Genomic DNA, 23181 nt, shown 5'->3' on the forward strand with positions numbered 1-23181 from the left:
CTACTGCGTCGTCTAGACTAAGTACAGGGAAATCTCGATATAACAAATTTCAGGGGACTGTGGTAAATTGTTCGTTATTCCGAAAGATTGTTATAGTGAAAGCCCCAAAATTAACCATTCCGTGCATCAACAAATCAGTTCAAGTTGTCACCATACGAGCTATCCCCGAAAACGTCGCCGTTGGCTCTCGGCACATGCTCTTGCTATTTTCCATAGATCCCGCCACCACGCACCACCAAAGCACCGTATAATAAGAGTGATCCACGCAAAACAGACGCTGATGCCGAGAAAACTACCGACAAAAAGGTAGCTCCACGTCCCCTCCAAAGTGCAATGTTTCTTGCTTTTTGTTTGTTTTCACATTTCTTGTCGTGGACACCGCCACTGTCTCGCTCGAGGCAGACGCCTAAACTATGTAAAAGCGCACGCGCGCATCAACGACACCGTCTGGAAAGTGCAAAGTGCAACCGTGTGGCATCCCCGTGAGTACAGAGGTTACATTCCACCACGTGTGTAGCTAGTATGGCCGCAGAAAGAAGCGCGAAAGAGGCGTGCGCAGAAAGAAGGAAGATATGCACCTCTGTTGCTAGGCAACACTTCTCTGGGCAGAGCATGCGCTCGCAAAACCTGATGCGTCGTCACCTCTGCTCACCCGGATTGTTTTTTTCGCTGGCACCGCCTCAGGTTTTTCGAACACATGTGCCATGACGTCCGCTCTCTGCACCTTGTTGTCTGCTAGCCTACTCTTTCGGCTGCCGTGAAAAATACACAGCAATCTAAGAATCTTCAGATTTTTGAATATTAGTTTGTGGTACTGAGGTGTTGTTAACATCACAGGGAAACTGAATACTGAACATTATTCTGGAGAGCTCGGTATTCTGAAGTTCGTCGTACTAAAATATTTTTACACTGAAACCTTAAGAAGTCAGCAAGGAATTTCTGAAAAGTTTGTTAATCTGAAAAGTTCGTTAATGTGGTATTTGTAGTAATGAGATTTTACTGTAGATGAATATCACTCCAGGGTAAGTGTGTTAGTTTGCAAAACGTCACCCAGTCCGCCGAATCGACTTTCTATTGAGGAACGTGTGTAAGCACTCAGCCTGTTTTGTAAAGTTTAAAATGATGGGGAAGTGATCACTTCCATAAGTTTTCTATTATCCTCCTCTCGCATCATAGCGAGAGTTGCCCCGCAGTGTATTATGCGTGTTTAGACCACTGACAACTATAAAGGGTGATGGGGCTCATCAATAAAGCTTTGAAATGTTGTTCTAGAGAGTTGATAGCTTGCGGGGGGATGCATATAGATGTGATGGTGACTAGTTTATTGAATAGCACTGCTCCGATAGCAACTGCCGATAGCAACAGGCATTGCCTGTTACAGTTGCCAACAGGCAACGCCTCTGTCGACTATTATGGATATACTGCCGGATGATGAAACAGCGTCATCTCGATCTTTCCAGAAAATAGCGTATTGTCGGAGAAAGTTTGAGTAGATTTAAGATGTGTCTCCTGAACACACAGCACCTTTGGATTGTATCTGTGTAAAAGTTCATTAATGTCATCGAGGCTGTGGATAAGACCTCTCAAGTTCCAGTGTAATATTTGTGTACCCATACTGTCTGCATTTTTGTGGTGTGTCATAAGTTGGCTTATGGAGCCCTTCCAGGCCCTGTGATCTGGGCTTTGCCTTCATTGGAGCAGTCACGAGAATCACGCCGCTCCTGAGGTGCTGGATGTGCCGTCTGGCTTGGGGTTGTGTCCATCGACTCCTGCAAGCCACTGGACTTCTGCTCACATGAGCAGGGTGTTTTCAGGGTGAGCCTCGCATGAAGAAATTAAACTTTCAAGGCCACCAATCCAGAAGTCATGGGGCCTTCCTTCAGGGACCGCAAAGCAGCACTGGCTGCTGTCGCTGGAGGGGCTGGTGGCACGGCCACGGCCACACTCTATGTGGACCGGGCAGATGTCAGAGTCTGCTGCAACGTTGCCCCCTTACGCGCAGCATCAGCATACCTTGTGATACGAAGAAACTATATGCGCTTTCGCGCTTCCTAGAAGGAAATGTTTTCCTTTACTTTGAGTGTGATTATGTCTTTTTCTTTCTGCCACATAGGGCAAGCTCTAGAGTAAGCTGCGTGTCCACCATCACAGTTTGGACAGTGGAGTGTGCCATTACAGTCATCTGAGGAGTGATAGTGGACACCGCAGTTCGCACAGGTTTGTCGGCACCGGCAGCTTTATGAACTGTGGCCATACCTCTGACACATGAAACATCACCCAAGGTTCAGGATGTATGGCCGGACTCGGACTTTCGTGTATCCTGTTTCTAATGTTTCTGGCAGCACATTGGACACAAAGGCAACGATCAGATGTTTAGATAGAATTTCTTTGTTTTCTTCTTTGATGATGATTCTTTTTACTATGGTAACATTCTGTTCCTTCCAGCCCACTAGGAGCTCTTCCTTGATCAGATTCAACAGATCATCATCAGAAATCACTCTTCTGCTTGTATTCATGGATCGATGAGGAGTTACTGTGAGGTTCACACCACCGAATGAGACCAGATTTGGGAGCTTGCCATGTTGTTATCGCGGACCTCAAGCAGAAGGTGGTCGCTCGCTCTCTTGTAACTTTGTAGCAGGGACCAATTGTTTCAGTGAAACTTTACGCAACGGTGAAAGGTGAAATCATTCTGTCTTTTCAGGGTTTTCACTATGTATGATGTGAAATCGTGGGAAGTTTTCTTTGTGTTGGTTAAAAAACTGCAACATTTCTTGGGTGCACCTTCTTTTGGTAAGGGGGCGATCAGGCAGAGAGGGGAAGGAAGATGAATCCATAAATAGTTGCTCAATTTTGCTGGCTATGCCAGCCACCCACCACTGAGCCAAACAAGAGGACGCTACAAGACCCAAAGGAAACGCAGATGCGAGCTGTACATAGCTACTATAACCTAATATAATAAACCCAAGGTTGGATAAACTACACCAAGTTAACCCTTGCTGCCTGGAAAATTGAAAGTAAAACGAAGTGAAGATAAGATAGGAGAGATGGAAAGTTAGAGAGAAAGACGAAGGTTGGAGAAAGAGACAGACAGGAAAAGGCAACTGCCGATTTCCCCCGGCTGGGTCAGTCCGGGGGTGCCGTCTACGTGAAGCCGAGACCAAAGAGGCGTGTTGCCTCCGCTGAGGGGCCGTAAAGGTCCAAATTCTGGCATCGACTCGACTCCCAAGATTCCCTTCTCCCCGGACATTGCTAAGCCACACATGGTTAAGCATGGGAGGGTCCGACCCTCATGTGCTCAAGTCCATGGTGTCGCCATGCACCTAATGCTTGCTGACGCAAACACCCCTGTGGGGACAGTCAAGAAGTAAATATATGGTGGCGACTATGCACATGTTTGCAAGAATACTTCTGTTTTGGAACAAAGTACCATTTGAGAGGTGCTGCCACCTGCTGCGAGTTGTTTTCAATTATCCTTAGGCCTTCTAGCTCCTGCCAAAACTCTTCACTTTACATTCAGTAGCAATAAGTATTCACACTTTACCTTCTCTGCTGTTGTGCATTTGTGGCCGCACACATGCTCTAATTTACATTATGGTCGTGCATGCCCTTTCCATAAATGGGCTCATGAAAAATTATTTCTATCTTAAATTATGGGGTTTTACGAGCCAAAACCACTTTCTGATTATGAGGCACGCCGTAGTGGGGGACTCCGGAAATTTTGACCACCTGGGGTTCTTTAACGTGTACCTAAATCTAAGTACACGGGTGTTTTCGCATTTCGCCCCCATCGAAATGTGGTCGCCGTGACCGGGATTCGATCCCGCAACCTCGTGCTCAGCAGCCTAACACCATAGCCACTGAGCAACCACGGCGGGTTATTTCTATCTAATTTTCTATCTAATTTCTGATGCAATAATGTGCTGCCATGATATACTCTCTCATTTTGCTCTCTCACAGGCATGAATTACTGTTTACAGGCAGGTGCTTGCATACATGATACTGCCACAAATGCTTTTTTTTTTTCTCAGGACCTACAAAAGCTGACAGACAATTTCTGGAGGACCAGTGCTTAATTGAGGCACACAGAAAAGAGTGACACACACATTGCACTAATTAGCAATTGTACATGTGTTTAGCTCTTTTCTGTGTGCTTCGTCTAAGCACTGGTCGTCCAATTTGAACTATGCCCAAGTTTCTGCCCTACTGATAGACCAATTGTTACCTCAAGCTTCTCAATCACTTGGCTTTTCAGACGGGCGTGCAACCACTCAGTTTATTTGCAGTTGCTCACATGTACACTTTACTTTTACTACAGTCATGTGTATCGATTGTTTCATAGCTACCTTGAAGGTAGAAATAGGTGGTGTGGACTCTGCTATGTTTGTAGGGAAATATTCACTGCAGTGCATCCACATAGTATTATAATCAACCACATACACTCTAAAAAACAAAAACAAAAAATTTTCATCACTCTAATGTCACTTTTAAAAATGTTTTGTGAGATTTTCCTTGAATTGGGTGGTTCTGAAGATTTTAAGCTTGCAATATGAATATCAATACTGAGGAAGCACATTTAGCAGAGATAACCTATCCTGAAACGGCTAACAAAGTCCCAACAGTAAAGAGCCCTAAAATAAAAAAATTTAATTCTAGGGTTTTACGTGTCAAAACTATGATATGATTTTAAGGCTCACCATAGTAGGGGACTCCAGATTAATTCTGACCACCTGGGGTTCTTCAACGTGCACCCAATGCACAAGTACACAGGCATTCTTGCATTTCACCCTCATCGAAATGCAGCCACCGCGGCCTGGATTTGATCCCGCACCTCTTGGGCTTAACAGCGCAATGCCAAAGCCATTACACCACTACGCCGGGTAATCAAAACCTTACGATGATTCTTTCCTCATTACTTCTTTCAATCTAAGTAGTGGGGGAGTGTCTGTTATACCAAGGTGGTGACAAAATGAGGGAGCTGCTTTGTCCAAAACTGTATGTAGCACAGTTACGAATTCAAAGGTAATAATTAAAAAGAGAAACTCTGCTATTGTCTAACAACATAAAATAACAAACTGGCAACCAACTGCATGTTGAACAATCCCTTGACAAATACAGTCGAATCTCGATAATTCGAACCCGAAGGGGCCCGAAAATTTGTTCTAATTAAAGGAAGCTAATTTAATGGAGGACTTACCTGCAGTGACGCACATGCACTAAGCTAGCACATGAGCGGGAAGTTCCACAAGATTTATTCACACGTATTTACAAATTACAGACAGTTATTAGGACTATCCGTGCTCGTACTGTGATAGGAGGCGGCAGGTGCACGCATGTATAATAAAAGGAAACATATGTACCGTGACAATTGCCCCTTCGAACTTTTGGTAGACTTCACCGCGTAATACTGCTGTATTGGGGGGAAGTTGATTTTCGGGAATCGGCATTATGCAATGCGCTGTGCTTTCCGCGCTCCGAAGACATTGGCGAGGATTACAAAGGCGGAGTCGGTGCTATTGCTAACAGCACCGAACAGCAAGAAGCTTGGTAGAGAACGTTGAAGTATCTAGGCCTAGCGTTGCCGCAGTGTGGCCACGGCTGCCAGCGGATCTGTGCGCGAGAGCGCCGGCTCGAGGCAGCGTGATAATCAAAATCGCGGTGGTGGTGGATTCAATTAATGCCCTTTCGGACCTGCAGTCATGGCAAAATTCCTGGAAAGTCGGACGGCGAAGGTTTTTTGCGTCCAAAATTTCAGACGTTGTTATATATTGACTCTATGGGGTAAATGGCGGTGCTGCGTCACTAACAGAAGTCACTAACCTGTCACTAACAGAAGTAATCGGTGATGTGCACCTGCACATGCATGCACACAAATTTCTGCCACAGTTTTTTTTTTTTTTTTCTTCGCGCGCGGGGTTGAGGAGTTTCTCCTAAGCTCTTCCTCTAGGGTGGGGTCAGAGGAATGCTGGTCGGGGGCTCCGCTGCGTGATTTGTCGCGTTGCTGAGAGCATTGTCTGAGCACAGTATGTTCGAATTAACCGTCTCAAGTTTTTGCGTGTTCGAATTACCAGGCTTTTTTGCCCTTGGGATACACATAACTTTGATGGGACCAAAGCATCAGTTCGAATAAACCGAATGTTCGAATTAGGCGTGTTCGAATGAACGAGATTCGACGTTAATTTAAAGGAGATGGGGAATGAGCAAAAGTAGCTTACTTGTACTTGCTCGGGATGAAGCCACACTTCAGCTTCTGCCCATCCTGATCGAGGATCCATGCTCGCCATTGGCCAGGCACCCCTTTGTACATAGTATTGTCCACATACAGAATGTCGTCCTTGTGAAAGGCCAGCGAGCCATCTATTGAAGCCCGGTCAAACAGGGCTTTCACATAGAAGGAGTCACCAGGTTGTTCCTGAATCTCGGCAAACCCTGCAGGTCACCACGCGTTGGTCACATCATGGGAAGAGTTGCCCCTGTATATCTCCAAGATGAATCTGACACTTTTTGAAAACATGCAGACACTTATCAATGCACACCTCAAAAGATGGAAGTGGACATCTAGGCAATCTTGAGCATGATTTGCAATGATTAATAGGTGAGGGCATGATCACGTTATGTAAAGAAAGTGTGTGTGGTTTGCACTACCACTAATGAAAAATGTAATATCTTTGTCTAAGAGGAATACACATAGAAATTCGACAACACACTATACTTATAAATTTCACCCATTATGGCATACAATGGCTGAGACACAAGGCGAAGTCAGTGGTCGTGGACGAATTCGATGGTCTCTGACCTACACGCTCTTTAATGTCTACAAGTTGCCACACGTGGTATGTAATTGTCGTGATCACTAGCCAGTTGTGCTTACCGCAGAACCAACAAGTCTCCCAAAGCCCTTGTCATACAAAGTTCACACTCACTTTCCGCTGGCGATTTTTTAAAACTTTTTCATGCAATATGATTCCCTGCCTCACTGAGTTGCAGCCAAGACATAAGATGCTCATGTATAAGCTAGCAGCTCACAAGAATTAAGGGTTCTTTGCTGCCTATATACTGTAGTGAAACCTCAACATAACAAAGTATTTGACTTTTCCTTACCTCTTGTCAATAAAACACCATGTATATAGAACCTCAATATAATGAAGTGTGTTTGTATGCCATTTCAATGTATAACAAAATTTAACTGCTGCCACACAGGAATGCCGAGACAATAAATGGAAATTTCGACGGACCCAGAGGGTCAAATTATTAAACTACAAGTGGCTGTTTGCAAACGCATTTCTCAAATCGCCCTCCACGCACCAAACCAACCAATTATATCATAAGAAGCCTACTTACTTGTACTTACTAATTGGATTAAAGAAGTGATAAATTAATGGAAATGAAAATGGATGAAAGAACGCGGGACAAGAGCGACCACCGAAGTGAAGCCGCATCACGCTACGTGTAAAGTCCAACTGCGATAAGATCCTATCGGGCCCAACACACTGTGTACTTTAGGTGTGTGATGTGTGGTGCGCGACATGGTGCGGTGGTCGGGACGGTCAGGAGCAGACGACAAGGAGTGCGCACGCCGAGACGAATTCCGTGCTGGAAGGAGGAAAACGACGACGCCGAAGAGCGTCCAGCGTGTGAACGCGCGGCGCAAGAAAAGGAACTAAAGGAAGAAAAGCCAACCAATTAGGAAAGATAACGAGGCGTCAGGCAGCCAATCGGAAAATGACTAATCGGCCAGAGTGAAAGAAAAGGTGAGGCGCGCTGGCAGATGCGGGGAGACGCCGGGAGAATTCCAGGAAGCGACGCCAGGAGATCAACCACCAGACTGGGAGTTGAAGACGGGCCATCGGGTTCCGGACCCGAGCCACCAGGACTTCACCTGACCGGGGCCTCCTGCCAACCTGTTCCTATGCATCGCCCGTCTACCTGAGCGTGCCGCCAGCTGCTCAAGGCCGGTGAGCTTCTGCGCCCGTGGGCAGGACGAGACCAGTCGGGCTACAGGCCCGAGTTCTACGCCAGCTGCCCGGCCAGAACGCCGCCCCCATCTGTTGTGCCCATCGGCAACTGTATATATTTGTATAAAAGGTCGAATTTTAATAGAACGAAATTTCGATATAACGAAGCAAATTGCCAATTTTAGCAACTTCGTTATATCTAGGTTTAACTTATTAAAGATTTGCTTAACTGTCTCAAACTCTATGGAAAAAGTAAGCCTGGTCCAATTCATTTTACATGTGTCAACATAATTATGACAAAATTCTCAGCAGGCTATTGTTCACCTTGATAATCAACAGATTAATATGCCCAAGCAATATAGGCTAATAAGCATGTTATTACTTGACCGGCAAATGTGCCAATTTGTGGAAGTATCTTCATTAAACCCTTTCACTCTCAGCACCTAGGACTTACTAGAAGCAGTAAACGTAGCATTACTTACGCTCAGGATTGTATTGTGCAACGATATGAACATTCTCGGTGTTGCTGGCAAGCTCATAGGCAGCTTCTTCTGCAGTAGCATTTCTCAGATCAGTGCCATTGTACTGCAAAAAAAAAAAAAAGAAAAGTAACAAGAGTGCCAGACAAGATATTTAGGTATTGCAAGCAAAACAGAAATGCTCTACAGTTGGACTAAAGAACCTGCGACTTGCACCAGTACTTCTTCGCTACTCATCCCGGAAAGAAAAAAATTAGGAGGGGGGGGGGGGGGGGGGATTTAAGGCAGGACGTATGCCATACGAGCTCCTCTAAAGAGAAGTTTTTCTAACCACTACATGATCACAATCACTCATTTCTATCTATCAAGCTAGAGTTATTCGACACCAATATACCTCCAAAAATCATAGTGCGAAATTTGGCAACAGAACTTTTGTGTATAAACTCATAAAGCACTACCAATTATATTGTGTTTGTTAAGACTAAGTCTCACAAATATTTTATATTTCAGGCTGTGCTGTTGCAAAACACTAAAAATGAAACAAGTATTGCCCCTTAAAAAAAGATAGCCTCTGCTGTCTTTTTTTTTTTTTCATATTCTGATTAAACAACCTCAGTTTATTTATCATGAACAAAAATATACATTGTCACATTTAATGAAAACACTCCTTTCACTTCAGTAAACTCTACTTCTGTAGACTGAGAGCTTTGCTAGAATATTATTATGACAGACTGGCTATGACAAACCCAACAAGAAACTACTATACAAAAGATGCAAGTTAGATTCAGATACATATTACGTAAAAGCGCACTGCAATCTGCATCACTCACATCTAAATGTCCCTCTATTACTGAAAAATTAGTCTGTGTCCCACAAATTAAAATTTTAGAAGTGTTTCTTAGCTCAGTGGATATGCTAGCACCACCTTTAACAATAGCATACATTAGTGCAAGCTGCATGCACTGGAGCATCGTCAGAATGTGCTTGCCTAGTGCTACGACAATGGATGACAAAACTTTAATGAAGTGCCTGTACTTTATGACACTACTTACCGCTTTGCTGAAAAGTTCAATGAATAAGTGGCAAGGCAACAACATGTGCTACTGCTATTTCAACTTCCAATATCTATAAGAAAAAGAAGTGAGCTGACAACCCAAGTTGACGTGACACACAAAAACTCTACCATACTTCAAAAATGCTGTAAGCAAGGCTGTTCATTTCATCATGTAGCAACTTACTTCTAATATCTGGTCGCCTGGCAGCAGGCCTCCTGGACCACTGGCTGGGGAGTCCTCTTGCACCGAGTGGACAAAGATGCCGACTGCATTGCCACCAAGGAGCGTAATGCCGAGACTCGGGCTGGCCTTCCTCAGAAGGACAATTCGGGGCTCTGCTCTGGAACTCTTTGCGCTGAGCCAGGAATGCAGGCAGAATTCCAGGACAGGTACAAGGGCAGAGAAGTTGATGGCAAGAAATAAGTTAGTAAGCAGTTATGAAAAACAAAGCACAGATGCATACAACTTGCTATTTTTCCAAGCAATCAAATAACAATAGAAATGTGCTAATATTTTTTTAGCTATTGCACAAAAGAAGCAACATTATTACAGAAAGAAAAATATCACACTATTTTCAGTGCTTGAAATTCAACCTATTAATTTCATCCTCATGCTAACAAATTGACAAAGTTCCTACTTAGAGTAATTTGCACGAGGCAAGTTCTCTATCACACTTCACTGTCAATAGTAACATATGAGAATGACAACAATAAAGTTCAATATAGTAACCTTATCATTTAAAAAATATGTTTGAAGCTAAACATTTCGACAGAATTGCCTGTCTGGTTGGGAAATTGATTAGGACTTTCAGATTGACTCCAACCAAATTTGGTTGGAGTCAGTCTGAAAGTCGTAAAAAAGATGTTTGCAAGAAATAGCCAATGCTTGTCGATAGAACTAGTACTCAACTACTCAGAATCCTTCAATTTGCTTAAAGTCAACACAAAGATATCGACAGGCACCAAACCATTTGCCCTGATATCCTGATATCAGGGCACAGCATTTGCACCTCCACTTCCACCTTAGATGACCAAAACAATAGGATGGCATAGAAAGAAGGGCAAGCATACACCACAGCATGGTACATGGAGGAAAAATGAACCCTACTGCTCACCAAGAAAGTAAAATGACACTGGCTGCATAACAAGAACATGAAAGACAGGACCTGGAGACAGCACATGTAGACACAACACGGCACCTGCACTTTGTGATGATAGACAAAAAATGAAAAAGAGTGCAAGGTCTGCTTCCTTTACATTTCTTTTTCTACTGGCTTAAAGTGATTAATTGGCACAGGGAACAAGTAACAAAACCATAATGCCTCAGAGAGGACCTAATTAATGCTACATACATGCCTGGGTATGCAGTGCAGTAGGCACGGTGAAAAAACAAGTGTGCTCAGGACAGACTATCAACTTTTAAATGTTGCTTAATGTTTGCTATGACAGAACATATATGTAATAGGTCAAACAGCAGATGAGAATAGGACACCAAAAAGAAAACAAGGTCACATAATTGTGTCCATGGGCAAGGCGCATTCAACCAGCTTGCATAAGTGATATTGGTGATAGAGAAGCACATCCTTTGCATGCAAAGACAGTGAGGGCATGTTAATGACCTAGTATTTTGGTCTCACTGGCTCCTATTACTCCCATGTCAGTCAGCCTTACTTCAGCAAAACACTCGACATTTTTCAATGAGCTGTTGTTATCCACAATTCCTACATGTGTGGCAATGTGACCAGAATTTACTTGTATAGTATTGTTTGAATACTTCATTCAAGCATCTGCCTGCATAACCTATGCAGGTGCTACCACAGGCAGAAGGTACTGCACTTACTACTTGCACAAAACAGGTCACAAAGGCTATGTTGTGCTGTTTTGTGCATACACGAGCACCTTTCCAGTGCGCATTCATAGATTTACAAAGCTTCAAAGGTCATTTTGGAGCAGAAAGGGCAATGTGGGTGCGTAATCTTTTCCCATTTCCTTTAAATTGTGTGGAATGCTTTATGGATCCACCATAAGTGACACTTTGCTTCGCACACTATGTGGTACCACAGGTGCCTAACAACCTAATTTTTTGGCATCACTTTCACCTTTCAACCACAGCATGGAGCACCACAGGGAGCTAGAGTAATTGTGAAACAATAAATGACAGTTGATAGTGAGTGCCTTGTAGTGTGCAATCTTGTTCTTTCATTCCCTCTACTGCACTTTATGTTTCCTTTTAGTCTATGGACACACCTGACTAAAATACAGCTTAGAAGCAGAGTACTCACATTACTGTTCCCATTTTGAAAAAATACTACCTACACCACATGGTATCATGCACAAGTTTGTTCCTATGAATGAAAACTACATGCCTTTATGATCTAAACAGTACAATCATGCAGAGCTTTATATATATAAAAAAAAAGCAGCAACTGAGTAGACATCCATTCTCTGTCATGCTTACTGGTTCTCTCTTGTGATTTCATTGCCCAGTTTTACAGCAAAAAATCCCCCAACTTAGGATTTTATTACACACCTGTATTTTGCAAATCTAAAGCAATACCTATATGTTTCTTACATCGAGAAATAGGGTGATTTAATGAACCCCTTTGTAAATTGTTAACCTGTTTTTCCCCAACCAGAAATATTCATTATATTGCCAGAATGAAAACTAGATGCCTCCTAATGAACACCAAGTCAATGTGCACAATGCAATATGGTGAAGAGCATAAGGGTTAAGAAACGCAGCACTCAAAATTGTTATCATACAAGGACCAACAGCATAAAAGTAAAGGCCAGACAGATGCAAACAGAGAGCAAAGGAAAACTGCTGCAACTGTCACACCACATCACTTGACACAAGTCACACGACAGTTTCCATGGCACATCCAAACTAAAAAGCAATCTAAAAACAACAGGCAACCGTATCAGTTTGAGACAGCAACAAGTGAAAGTAAGGCCAAATCAAGAACACAATGAGAAAATAATAGACAGGACAAGAGAAATACAATGAATTAATCCCAAAAAGGATTCCCGAGAGAATGCAAGCAGCAAGCTCAATGAATTTTATAGCTACACAAGCACTAGAACAAAGCATTCCAGTTCAGCAGGTCATAAATGCTTACCAATAAAAAAGTCCGTCCTAAATTCAGTAATAAGTAACACCGTCAAGTTATTAATGTCTTCACCATAGTAAAAACTCGTGAAACTGCAAATATACAACATTAACATCGAGTTACAACCACCATGTCCTTGCGAGCCACCAGTATCGAGGCTCAAAGATGGCATCCTAAAGCCTACTGAACAGAGTAACGAAAAAAAAAATATCAGCTGAAGTTACTGTATTGCCAGCTGTCCACATTAGCTGTGCAATCGAAAGCCCTTACAAAATGGGGCTGTCGCCCGCGAAAAAAGGCACCAAAAGAAGCACTATACATAAATATGACAACTGCTTATAAGACAGCTAAGAAAAACAAACAATAAAAGAAAATCAAATGAAATTAAATGTTAGCAGGCATAGAACAATGAGCAAGGTCCCGCTCACCTTGATGAAAATCAAATGGAAGTTCCTCAAAAAAGTTGACAGGTTTGGATTATCAATAAGAGAGAAAAAGAGAAGTTCAATAGTGAGAAGGCTGCAAAGTACCCCACAAAATTGCTGACAGTACAAAATAACTGTAGATGTCTCGGCTGCAAGGATAAAAACAGCTGCACCTTATAAAAATGGAGCAGCTGCCTCAGAGCCCAGCATCAGTTATTTCGAAAGCCACTAACTAAAAAAAAGGTACTAAATGACAACATTCCACTGACTGGTGTCTTGAATTCAGTGCTTGTAATAGTTTCTTGTAAGAACCTTTTTCAATAAACAATCTTTGTTGGCATCTTTCTAGAAACATATAAATAAATAAAAATGAAGGCACAGCACCTAATAAGTCGGCTCTTGTAAAATGGCAAATTGAAGTACAATTAATATACTGCTCATTTCTATTAGAAAGTCAACAAGGAGAGGCAACCTATAGTCACAGAGTTAGAACCATGCATTCCATTACAGCAATCAACATAAACTGACCCTCCTCTCAAATCTCCGACAAAGCAAGGACCGGTGCTTGACACTGGAAAACAGTACTATAAACTAGCCGACTTTAATATCACGTCTGGTCGTGCAATTAACATTGCATACAAAAAAGGCAGAGCATATGCGTTAAGTGCAGGCCACATATGCTACAATGTGCAAGTGGCAACACATCTATTTCTATAAATTTAATAGACTACACGGTACAAAAGTAAGGCATGCTATTTCGTCATGTGAACAAGAAGTATCCTCTGTCCCTCTGACAGATCCCTCTGACAGGACAGATCCCTCTGACAGGACAAATCCCCCTGTCCTGCAACAAGGTATACATTGGGCAGATGGGCAGGTGTTTGAATACGAGGCTAACTGAGCACAATTATCACCACACGGCTAAAGATTCAAGTAATTTAGCCTTTCATTGCAGGGATTGTGGCTGCAAACCCATCTGAAAGAAACGGAAGTTGTGTGCAGGGAACACAAAAAACAAACAAGGGAAATTCTTGAAGCAATAGAAATTGACGAATGAAAAGACAGGTGTATCAGTTGCCCCTCGGTATCATTCTCTGACAAAGTGTGCCACTTTCTTGGACTGATTATTTCTAGAGTGTGAATCCAAAAAATGTAGTCCTTGTTTTTTGTTTTTTACTCAGAGTCTTGTTCACGCCTCACTGCCATCAGAGCACTAGCGCTTCTCCAACCACACTACAAAAGGTGGGCTTTGAGCAATAAAGCAGTAGTTGCAGTCCAGCGCCTGTGGATGTCCTTTCTTCATGTGGGCATGAACGTGTCAGATTTAAATGCACTGCTTCAATATCATGGCTCACCAACTAGCCCATCAGTATCTATTAAGAAGTATTTCAATAGTTCTGCGATCCTGCGCTAGCTAGCTATGCCAACCAAACACGTTATAAATGCACAATTATTATTTCAGATCTTAAAGAGTCACAAACAACTATGTATCAAGGAATTTTTAAGAACTTCAGTCATTCCCAGCAGAGGGATGAGCAGGAGCAATTACAAACGTTTTATGCTTCCAAGGGACAAGGAGGGGAGGTAATTGATTGTGACTGTGTTACAGCAATAGCACTGTCTCTCACTTGCCATCTGTGTTGCAAGTATTTTGAGATACTATCAAGCTAAGATAACACGTTGCTGTATTTTTCCCACAATGTCAGCCACCAGTCCCATTATGTTGCATAATTCCCTTATGCATATAGTTCGAAACACTACTGTAAAATTCCAAGCAAGCACCTCCATCTGTGCAAGAGCCCATTCCCCCAACTTTAGTGCTAAGTTCGAATTTCCCCACCGTTACGGGTGCCCATAGGCGCCGACACATCCGGTGCCGAGCACAAAAGTGATCGTATCTCATGCACCCGAAGGCAAACGATCGAGATGACAGCCCTTTCGCGCAAATCTACGTCTGGCACCGAATCTGCATGCGATGCCTGTCGGGTGGCACCAAAACCAGCATTCTTGAAGCAAGGGATGCGTATTCCCGGACAATCACTCAATCATGGCCCGATGCGTGACACTCCATATGCTGCGACCGCCATCTCAAGCGCCATAAACAACTCCATGTCGGTGGAACTTGAATTTCCTTGTTTTTGCTGCATTTTTCTCACTGAGGTGCACATTGTGCAGTGCACTGAAGCGATCGGCGATTGTTGTTTGAAACGCCTGTTCAGTTTGCATTCAGTTCCACCTCACGCAATTGGCCTAGGCCTCACTGAGTCATTAGCCACGGGAAACGCAAACTAAACAGGCGTTTCAAAAAACTATCTACGATCTCACCTAATAGGCGTGCAAAAACTATCGTCACATGCCGGTAGCAACATGCGTGCGACTTCAAACGGGTGATAAACAAATAAGATGGCAGCCATGCCGTGTTTCCAGCGCACTGATCGCTTCTGGCGTTTGGTTGTTCTTGTGAACAAAAGTGGCGGCGCCCACAGAAGTGTAATGTAGGGGTATTCTAAGCAATTTTAGTACAAAACAATCGCATTTGAGCCCATTTTGGAGCCTGCTAGCCTTACGCAAGTAGGTAATATGCGGAGTTACATTCCGGCAAATTTTGTTGATGCGGGATTGCAGTACAGCGACACTTCGTTGCCAGGAGGTACGAAATGCATCGAATCCTATGGACATTCGCCGGGGATATGAAAATGTTTTGTTGTTGCGAGAATTTCTTTGTTGCGAGATTTCGTTATCGCGGGTTTCAACTGTACTGCTCTTGACAGCAAGAGAGCTGCGATAAGTAATAAAAGAATGTGAACATCAAGTACAGCTGCAGACCAATCACTTTTCTTAGTGCTAAGTGGCAATGACGAAATGCCAGCATTGAAACAGATTGGCTGAGGCTCACAAAATAAACAACATTCAACATATCCGACAAGAAGCTTAGTAAACAAAAGCAGTGTCAAAAAAAGAAACAAACTCAATGCATACAAAACACAAAAAACACAAATTCGTGCAAAAAATTGTGCTGCAAGTGGCTCGCATGGTTTTGCTTTTGGTCATGTGCATACATTCACTAGGTTCCTAACATACTGGTGTTCCATGAGGTTTTATTTATCCATCAAAGTATCTGCCGGTGTGAATAAGTTGCCTAAGGTTGATACAGCAAAGGCACACATTAGAACTCCTGGTGTGATGCACTGCACAGTGCTTGCTATGCCACACAATCGTCACAAAGGTACTGGATGTAACATGAATCCAAAACAAGACCCAACAGACCAAAACACAGACAAGCACACAAAGGAATCTGCACTTGCCAGGGTTAGAATAATTTCTTCAAAAACTAATGCCAATACATCTCCACAGACTAGAAAAAGGTTGTTTGTGAGCTGATTTTTCTTTTCTGGCAAACGTAAACAATGCTACATGACTGACAGCAATCAAAACATTGAACATAGACAACTTTCACCAATTTTTCAGTGTTGCCATGCTCAACAGAGAAAATACCTTACAGGTACACTGTTCTAATTTCCTACTGTGCTAGTTGAGTGACTGATCCGGCACAAGAATGTGAGTGAACACCGATAGCATCCACTGCTGACAGCAGTTTTTTTTTTTTTTTCCTCTCTCTCCAGTAGCCATAGCTGTGCTAACTAGCTGCAGCCTCCTACTTCTGGAATAATATTAATGCATGACATGAAAATTAGAAAAAATATTGCAATTATGTTTACATCTGTTTTTCTTTTTGCATTATAAGTGCACTGCGAACAATAAAAACAGCATCACCAGCTAGAGCTACTCTCTGGCGTTCTGGCCATATACTTTGTTTTTGCTTTTGACAAAGTTAAGTTTTTGAAAAGTCCCGTAAGAAATGAACTGACTTTCTGTATTAAAAGCTTTGCATCATTTGTTCTAATGCAGATATACAAAATCTCATTAGATATTTGCAATCAGCGGGAAAAACTGAATAATACTGTTAAATATCATCCAGTTCACACTAAAATTAACAAAATTGGTTTTGGAGCCCACATCTACCCTTAAAATATGCAAAAAAATAAGCAAACATAGAACACAACAGGTAAAATTTCGAGTACGGGAAGCAGTCACAGCAACCGAATGGACTGAAGAAATAATTTTGTAATTGTAAACATGGAATCACTAAAATTAAAATGTGGCAAGACGAAAGACAATGCTATGCTTTCCAAATATTGGTCAGGTATGTTGACAACCTTCACCAAAAAAAGAAAAGTACAGCATGTGCATCACAGTTACTTACACAAGGAATAAACAGAGCAGAACTAAACACAAGATTACATATACACTCACACAAACAAAGAAAGAGAGCATGAAAACAGATGGTAGCACTGTTTTGGTGGTGCACAAGTTACCTTGTATGCCAGCTACAGTGGACCGTGACAAGCGAACAAAGTATGTGCACTCAACAAAGCTCTTTTTGTGAACATTCAATGAAGTTATGCAAATAACAGCTGTAATTGTGTTCTAAGAACCCCTAATGTCATAGCTGTCACCGATTACCAACTTTATCGTGAAACATTAGCCAACATTGTATAATCAGGAGTACCTTTATGCTATTACTACAAGTCACTGCACTTTTTTTTTTTTCAATGCTATTGCTTTGTAACCACTCCCCGCTTTTGCCATATAAAATATATAGTATATTGCCATATAGAAATAAACACGACTTTTACTGTCATGTCTCAGTAATAACTAAAAGCGAGAGTACTGGTGCCACACCTTATTTAGCAGGAGCTATGCTTGGCTGCGTCTATTTGTTAACAGTTCTATCTCTCATTTAAAGGGGCCCCAAAACACTGGCAGAAATATAAGTTGAGACTTTTTCCCAAAAAAGAACAGCTAAAGTCACCCCTCGTCTTACATAGCAGTCCTTAGCACATTGTGAGTCGTTATCTGGCCAAGTCAAGGTGAGGGGTCAACCTATATACCGGGCCAACCTATATTTTAGTGTACATAGTAATTAAAGAATAGCCTCACGATTAAAGGACTTCTCCTCAAGAATGTACTTACAAAACTTTTTCTAATCTTTCAAGTATAACCAGATTTAAAGGTAGTGTGGGGATGCGCGACTCTCACGCGTCCCCTGATACGTTGTTTTCTCGCATAGCTCCCGTCTCCTCTAATCCGGCTTCGCCGCGTGGCCTGGGGCCCGCGGCGGTCGGTGTGGTTGAAACGCAGTACGAGAGATGGCACGAGTGTTACGCTGCTAACGCCGCCTCATGGCGGGTATACTTGGGTGCGGAAAGGAGAAGCCGCTTCCTCTTTGGTTCAGGATCAGGCAAGCTGCACGAACGTTCCGCGAGTGCGCCGATCCACGCTTCTGCGAGACCGTCTCGCGAGGCCTCGTTCGAACGCGCCACCATTCGCGTGACCGTATGCGCGAACGACCAGGCGTTGGGATCCAGCATGGGGCGAGCATATTCGCTTGCTATCAGGTCATGGTGAGTCGGACTCCCTAGATTTGTCGCGCGCCCATCGGCATGTTTTGAGGATAGCAACTCGGCTAGCAGGCATTGATCTATGAAAGGTGCAATAAATGCCCTTGTGATTGTTTGCACTACTGTGTTGTCGTCCCTTTGTCCCAAGAGCACGGGTGTGAGAATCCCACAGTAGTTATGCACAGATTTCTCTCTCCTTTCGTCTCCACTAGTGTACTGGAAGCTACACAGGGGGGATGGCAAGGGGGCAAGGCTACTTCCCCTACTTCGGCTATTTCTGGTTCAGCCGTTTGCGCCGCTCTCTCGACGCAAGATGGGCACTCGGGTGCCTGGAGCTACATCACTTACAGAGAGCAATCAGTGCACGCATTTGTCCAACTGACCCACTGATGAAAGGTATCTATGCAACGCTGCACACCGATGTGAGCTTGGAGGCCATGGGCAGCAGGTGCAGCTACACGCAACTTGTGTGTGTAGACCATAAGTGCAAAGATTAAATACGCTTTTATGTCTTTTTGAGATTGCAGACGTGTATTTTTCATGTATATAATTAAAAATTAACAATTACTGTATTACTGAGAATATTCTCATGACCATGAAATCAGCCAAGAACTGCTGGTGGGCTTGACTGCTTACGACGTCGCTGCATGACCACATTGAAAAGGAGACAGCAAGTGATTTTTCACTGTTTTTGATACAAAAATTGTAATTTCCCTGCTCCATGCAGAGTAACAATATTTGGCTCACATGTTTACAGAAGCCTTGTCCATAAATCGGCAACGTTTTCTTATTCTGTTCAAAATGTGCTTCAGGGCCCCTTTAAACGAGTAGGGATGGGTCTTGACATAGCAATTTGTAGCAGGCATATTAACTCCAGCTCCATTTCACCTTACAACATGTGTTGAATTTTGATGGCACTCAGGTAAAATGCATGAATTTAACCAAAAATAGGCTTTTCGATACTTGGCTGTGCATCCAAGTGGCCTTAGGAATGAGTCTTTAAAGCTTCAACATTGAGAGTGTGCGTGAAAAAAGTTCACTGCTTAAAGAACAAAAGCTCTTTCATGAATGGGATTGCTGGAACAGCTTTTGGAGGAATTTCTGTAGCAGAAAAATCTTGGTTTTGGAGCAGAATACTTTGAATTTTGAGCAGGTTAACAGGTGGAAAAGAACATTTACAATTTGGAGTAGCTTTTTGGAGAACACCCCATATCTGAGCAGCTCAATGAAATAAATGAGTGCAATTTTAACACTAGTCCTTCTTTTGGGAGGGGGGGGGGGGTTAACGTCTACCATGTTTTTAACATCTACCTTACAGTTGTCATAGAACTGTCTTCAGAGGGTGCAAAAAAGCTGCTGTCTTCCAGTTTCTAGTGTTTATGAAATGTACACTGAAGTTCCTGTGATTCTAACTAAAGGATAACTCAAACTGACTTTTGGGTTCCATCACAGCAGCAGACATTTAAATGGAGAAAAGCTTGTGGTGTTTGAATGCACAAAGGTGCGAGATGGTTATTTCATGTGAAATTCCTGCCCCGCCTGCTGCTATCGCAGAAATATAACTCAACACAAACTGAAATTGCAATCAAACGCTAAGGTGCAAGTAATTCAAAATTTTTTTCCATTCTATTTCTGTGCCATGCTCAGGCTACTCCGGAGCATGCTAGAGGGATTTCCAAGTGCTGCGTGCCAGCAGAGGCCACGTGAAGCCGGTGGAGTAGCAGACCTGCAACTCCATTCGCATTTCGCTACAGATGGTTGCATTTCATGCAGCAGGTGTTCTTTGAATAATTAAAACCACCATTTGTATAAAAATGTTTTGTAAACAAACGTTGTCACCAAATAATGATATTGCGAATTCACAAGTGTGCTGTTCTCTCATAATTGGAGCTCATCGAAGCACTCGAGCACTTCAGCATTCACGGCATGACTGAGTGGCAGTCGAACCCACTTACAACATTCAAATGACAAGAAAATTCCACTGTTATAACCGATAATTGTTATAACTGGGGCAGCTGTTCCGAAAAAACTATAATGGCGTGAGGTCAGTTCTCCGCACCACCTTCCTCCATCCGACTCCTGATTGAGTTGACTTGTTTAACTGCTTAAATCTGCTTCCTGTGTGCTCTGATCGTGTGTTGTTATCAAGCCGTGGCTGTCGGCGTTGAAGAATGGCACTGCTATAACAACTGAAAAGAAGGGTCACGGGCAGCCAGTGACATGTGAGCTCCGCTGAGGCATCGCTTTGGTGGCCCCAAAAGGCGCCTTTTAAACAATGCACAAAGGTTGCCGCAGCAGCACCTCAGCTTGACAAATCTAAAAGGAATGCTGGAGCAAGATCGCTACAAGCATCTCGCCACGTGCTTCCCACTGGCTTGCACGAGAAAACCCCATGTCCGTCAGCCTTGCTTGCTTTACGCGAAGATTGCCGACATCCTTCTCCAAGGCATCCAGGTGCTCCACGTAGTGAAGCGGAAGGCCCCTCATGAAAACAAGCCCACGAAGGACTGAATCAACTACAGGACCTCCTGCAGAGACAATGTTGAGGCAGTCTGCCCTACTGCATCAGCGCTGCCGTCGTGGCCGTCACTGTCACTATCCAATACAAGCACATTCGCAACGACCACCTCATTGGTTAGAAGCACTTCGTTTCAAAATCTATAGCAGTGCACTTTCTTTTCACCGGCAACATTATGCATTGCCGATGATCGGCGGGTGGATCAGCCATTTTCCGTTTCAGTGGCAAGTCAAGCAAGGCTAAGAAACAATGTGGTCAGGAACGACTTCGACGCAACGAACAAAGAAAAGCACGAGCGACTTAATCCATTAGCAGAATTGTACACAATGAGGACAATAGAATAAAGAACCAACTGTGAGGGCCGTGCACACAATATGGGAGCAGCGCCACAGCGCTGGCAGTGTTGTCAGTGCAGTTGGCGCGGTCCATTCGTGTTTTGGAGGGTGGCGCGGCGCAGAGCTATGGGCGCAGCCATTCCTGTTTGGAGGGGTGGAAGGGCGACGGGAGAGATGCACACGAGGCTTGCGTGTATCTCTCATGGAGAGATGCACGCAAGCCTCGGCATGGACACCCAGCAGTGAGACCTTATCGTTATAACCGATAATGCGGCATGGGCACGTTATTGTAAGCGGGATTTCCCCATAGAAAATATACAAAAGTTGACGGTGCAGCAGCTTTTCATTGTTATAACCAATATGTTGTTAAAACCGGTGTCGTTATAAGTGGATTCGACTGTGCAGCAATGAGTAGGGTCATAGCTTCACATAGACTGGTAACTCATATAGATCATTCTGGACAGAATATCTTTTTACCCACTTTTAAAATGCCTAGCGTATTATAGCCACCACCTGTGATGGCACCAGACATGCACTGGAAGTTGATGGAAAGTGATTCAGGCCATCTTGAGATGGCAGGCGAAGCAGCCAGCTGTATTGCTACATCTGTTGCACTGAGTCTGCACTGCCGATACGAGGCCACTTCTGGCCAACCACTCTCACTGTGACCTCCATACATGAGCACCAAACACACACATAAACATACACAATCATCTGCATGAAGACCACATTCACAGTGTGTTGCTACAGCTGCTCAATACAACAAAATCAGGCAGCTGCACTACATTTTCTATATGCAAAAGAAATAAAGCCTAACCATGAACCACTCACAACAGTAAAAATGTGGTTGCTGAAAGAATAGTGTGCCATCAGCTTAGTCAACCTCCATGTGAAAGAACCAACCATGAACACATCACTACCTAGCATTTTACCACGACAATTTACAGCAACCTAAGACAAAGGCATAGTGAATCTCACCGAGAAATGGTGTTCTAAATTTAGCAAATAAAAATTAAATAGCTGTTGCAGAGGTTAGCAACAATAGTTAGAACATAGGTAAGGTTCAGCATTTTCAGTTTTTGTTTTCCCAAAATTCGGCGTACCTTTTCTTTTTCAGTTCAGGCCGAAAACACTGAACCCTAAACACAGTAGACAAAAACAATAAATTGAGGGCCACATAAACCAATGGTAAAAATAATTTTGCACGTTGACTGTCTTTTGCAAAAATCAACTGTATTAAAGTCAAACCTCATCACACCGAAGCTGCATCTGACATGAAAATGCCTTCATTATATCCAATATTCATTATAAGCATATATTCATTGCACGCTGATATCAGCAAGAAACAATTTGATTTATTTCATTATATCAGATAATTTGCTAAATCTGTGTTTGTCATTTGGAGGTTCAGCTGTAGGATCCTCCTTCCTATGGCTTAAGCTGAAGCTGCCTCTTACTGTCAGTTGAGGACTAATGGATGAGGTTCCACTCAGCTGCCCTCCATTCCAACCTTACATCACCAACAGGCTTTCTGAATTATGGGTCATTCCTTTTTGAACTCCCTTGTCAAGAGTGTTACTGACTGTGCTACACTCACACAACACTATTAGTACTAGGCCTAGGAACAATATAAACATAGATGTAAAAATAAATATCAGAACAGTAATGTTTGCATTCAATACTTTTTCAAATGGGTTGCAAATTATGTCATTATCATCAGTGGTCTGAATATGAGTGACAATGACTAAATGACAGTTTGAACACACAGAGAACTTTCAATAAAATGTTAGCTTAAGGCCAACTCCAACTCAAGAACATATGAGATGCATAAATACTCTCATGC

At 43.0% G+C, this 23181-nt stretch overlaps 1 protein-coding gene across 3 annotated transcripts in view; it reads right to left on the bottom strand.

Annotated features, from left to right (window-relative positions):
- Positions 1-23181, bottom strand: part of Dlg5 (MAGUK family member discs large 5) — a 160730-nt gene that overhangs the window by 57755 nt on the left and 79794 nt on the right. For all 3 annotated transcript variants that reach the window (XM_050196189.3, XM_050196188.3, XM_072290144.1), the window contains 3 exons: positions 9673-9844; positions 8438-8540; positions 6216-6429 (listed from right to left, as the gene is read on the bottom strand). In XM_050196189.3, coding sequence (XP_050052146.1) covers positions 6216-6429; positions 8438-8540; positions 9673-9844 — 489 coding nt within the window. The remainder of the gene's footprint in view (positions 1-6215; positions 6430-8437; positions 8541-9672; positions 9845-23181) is intronic.

The sequence above is a fragment of the Dermacentor andersoni genome, chromosome 1, assembly GCF_023375885.2.
Source record: "Dermacentor andersoni chromosome 1, qqDerAnde1_hic_scaffold, whole genome shotgun sequence".
NCBI classification, from domain to species: Eukaryota; Metazoa; Arthropoda; class Arachnida; order Ixodida; family Ixodidae; genus Dermacentor; species Dermacentor andersoni.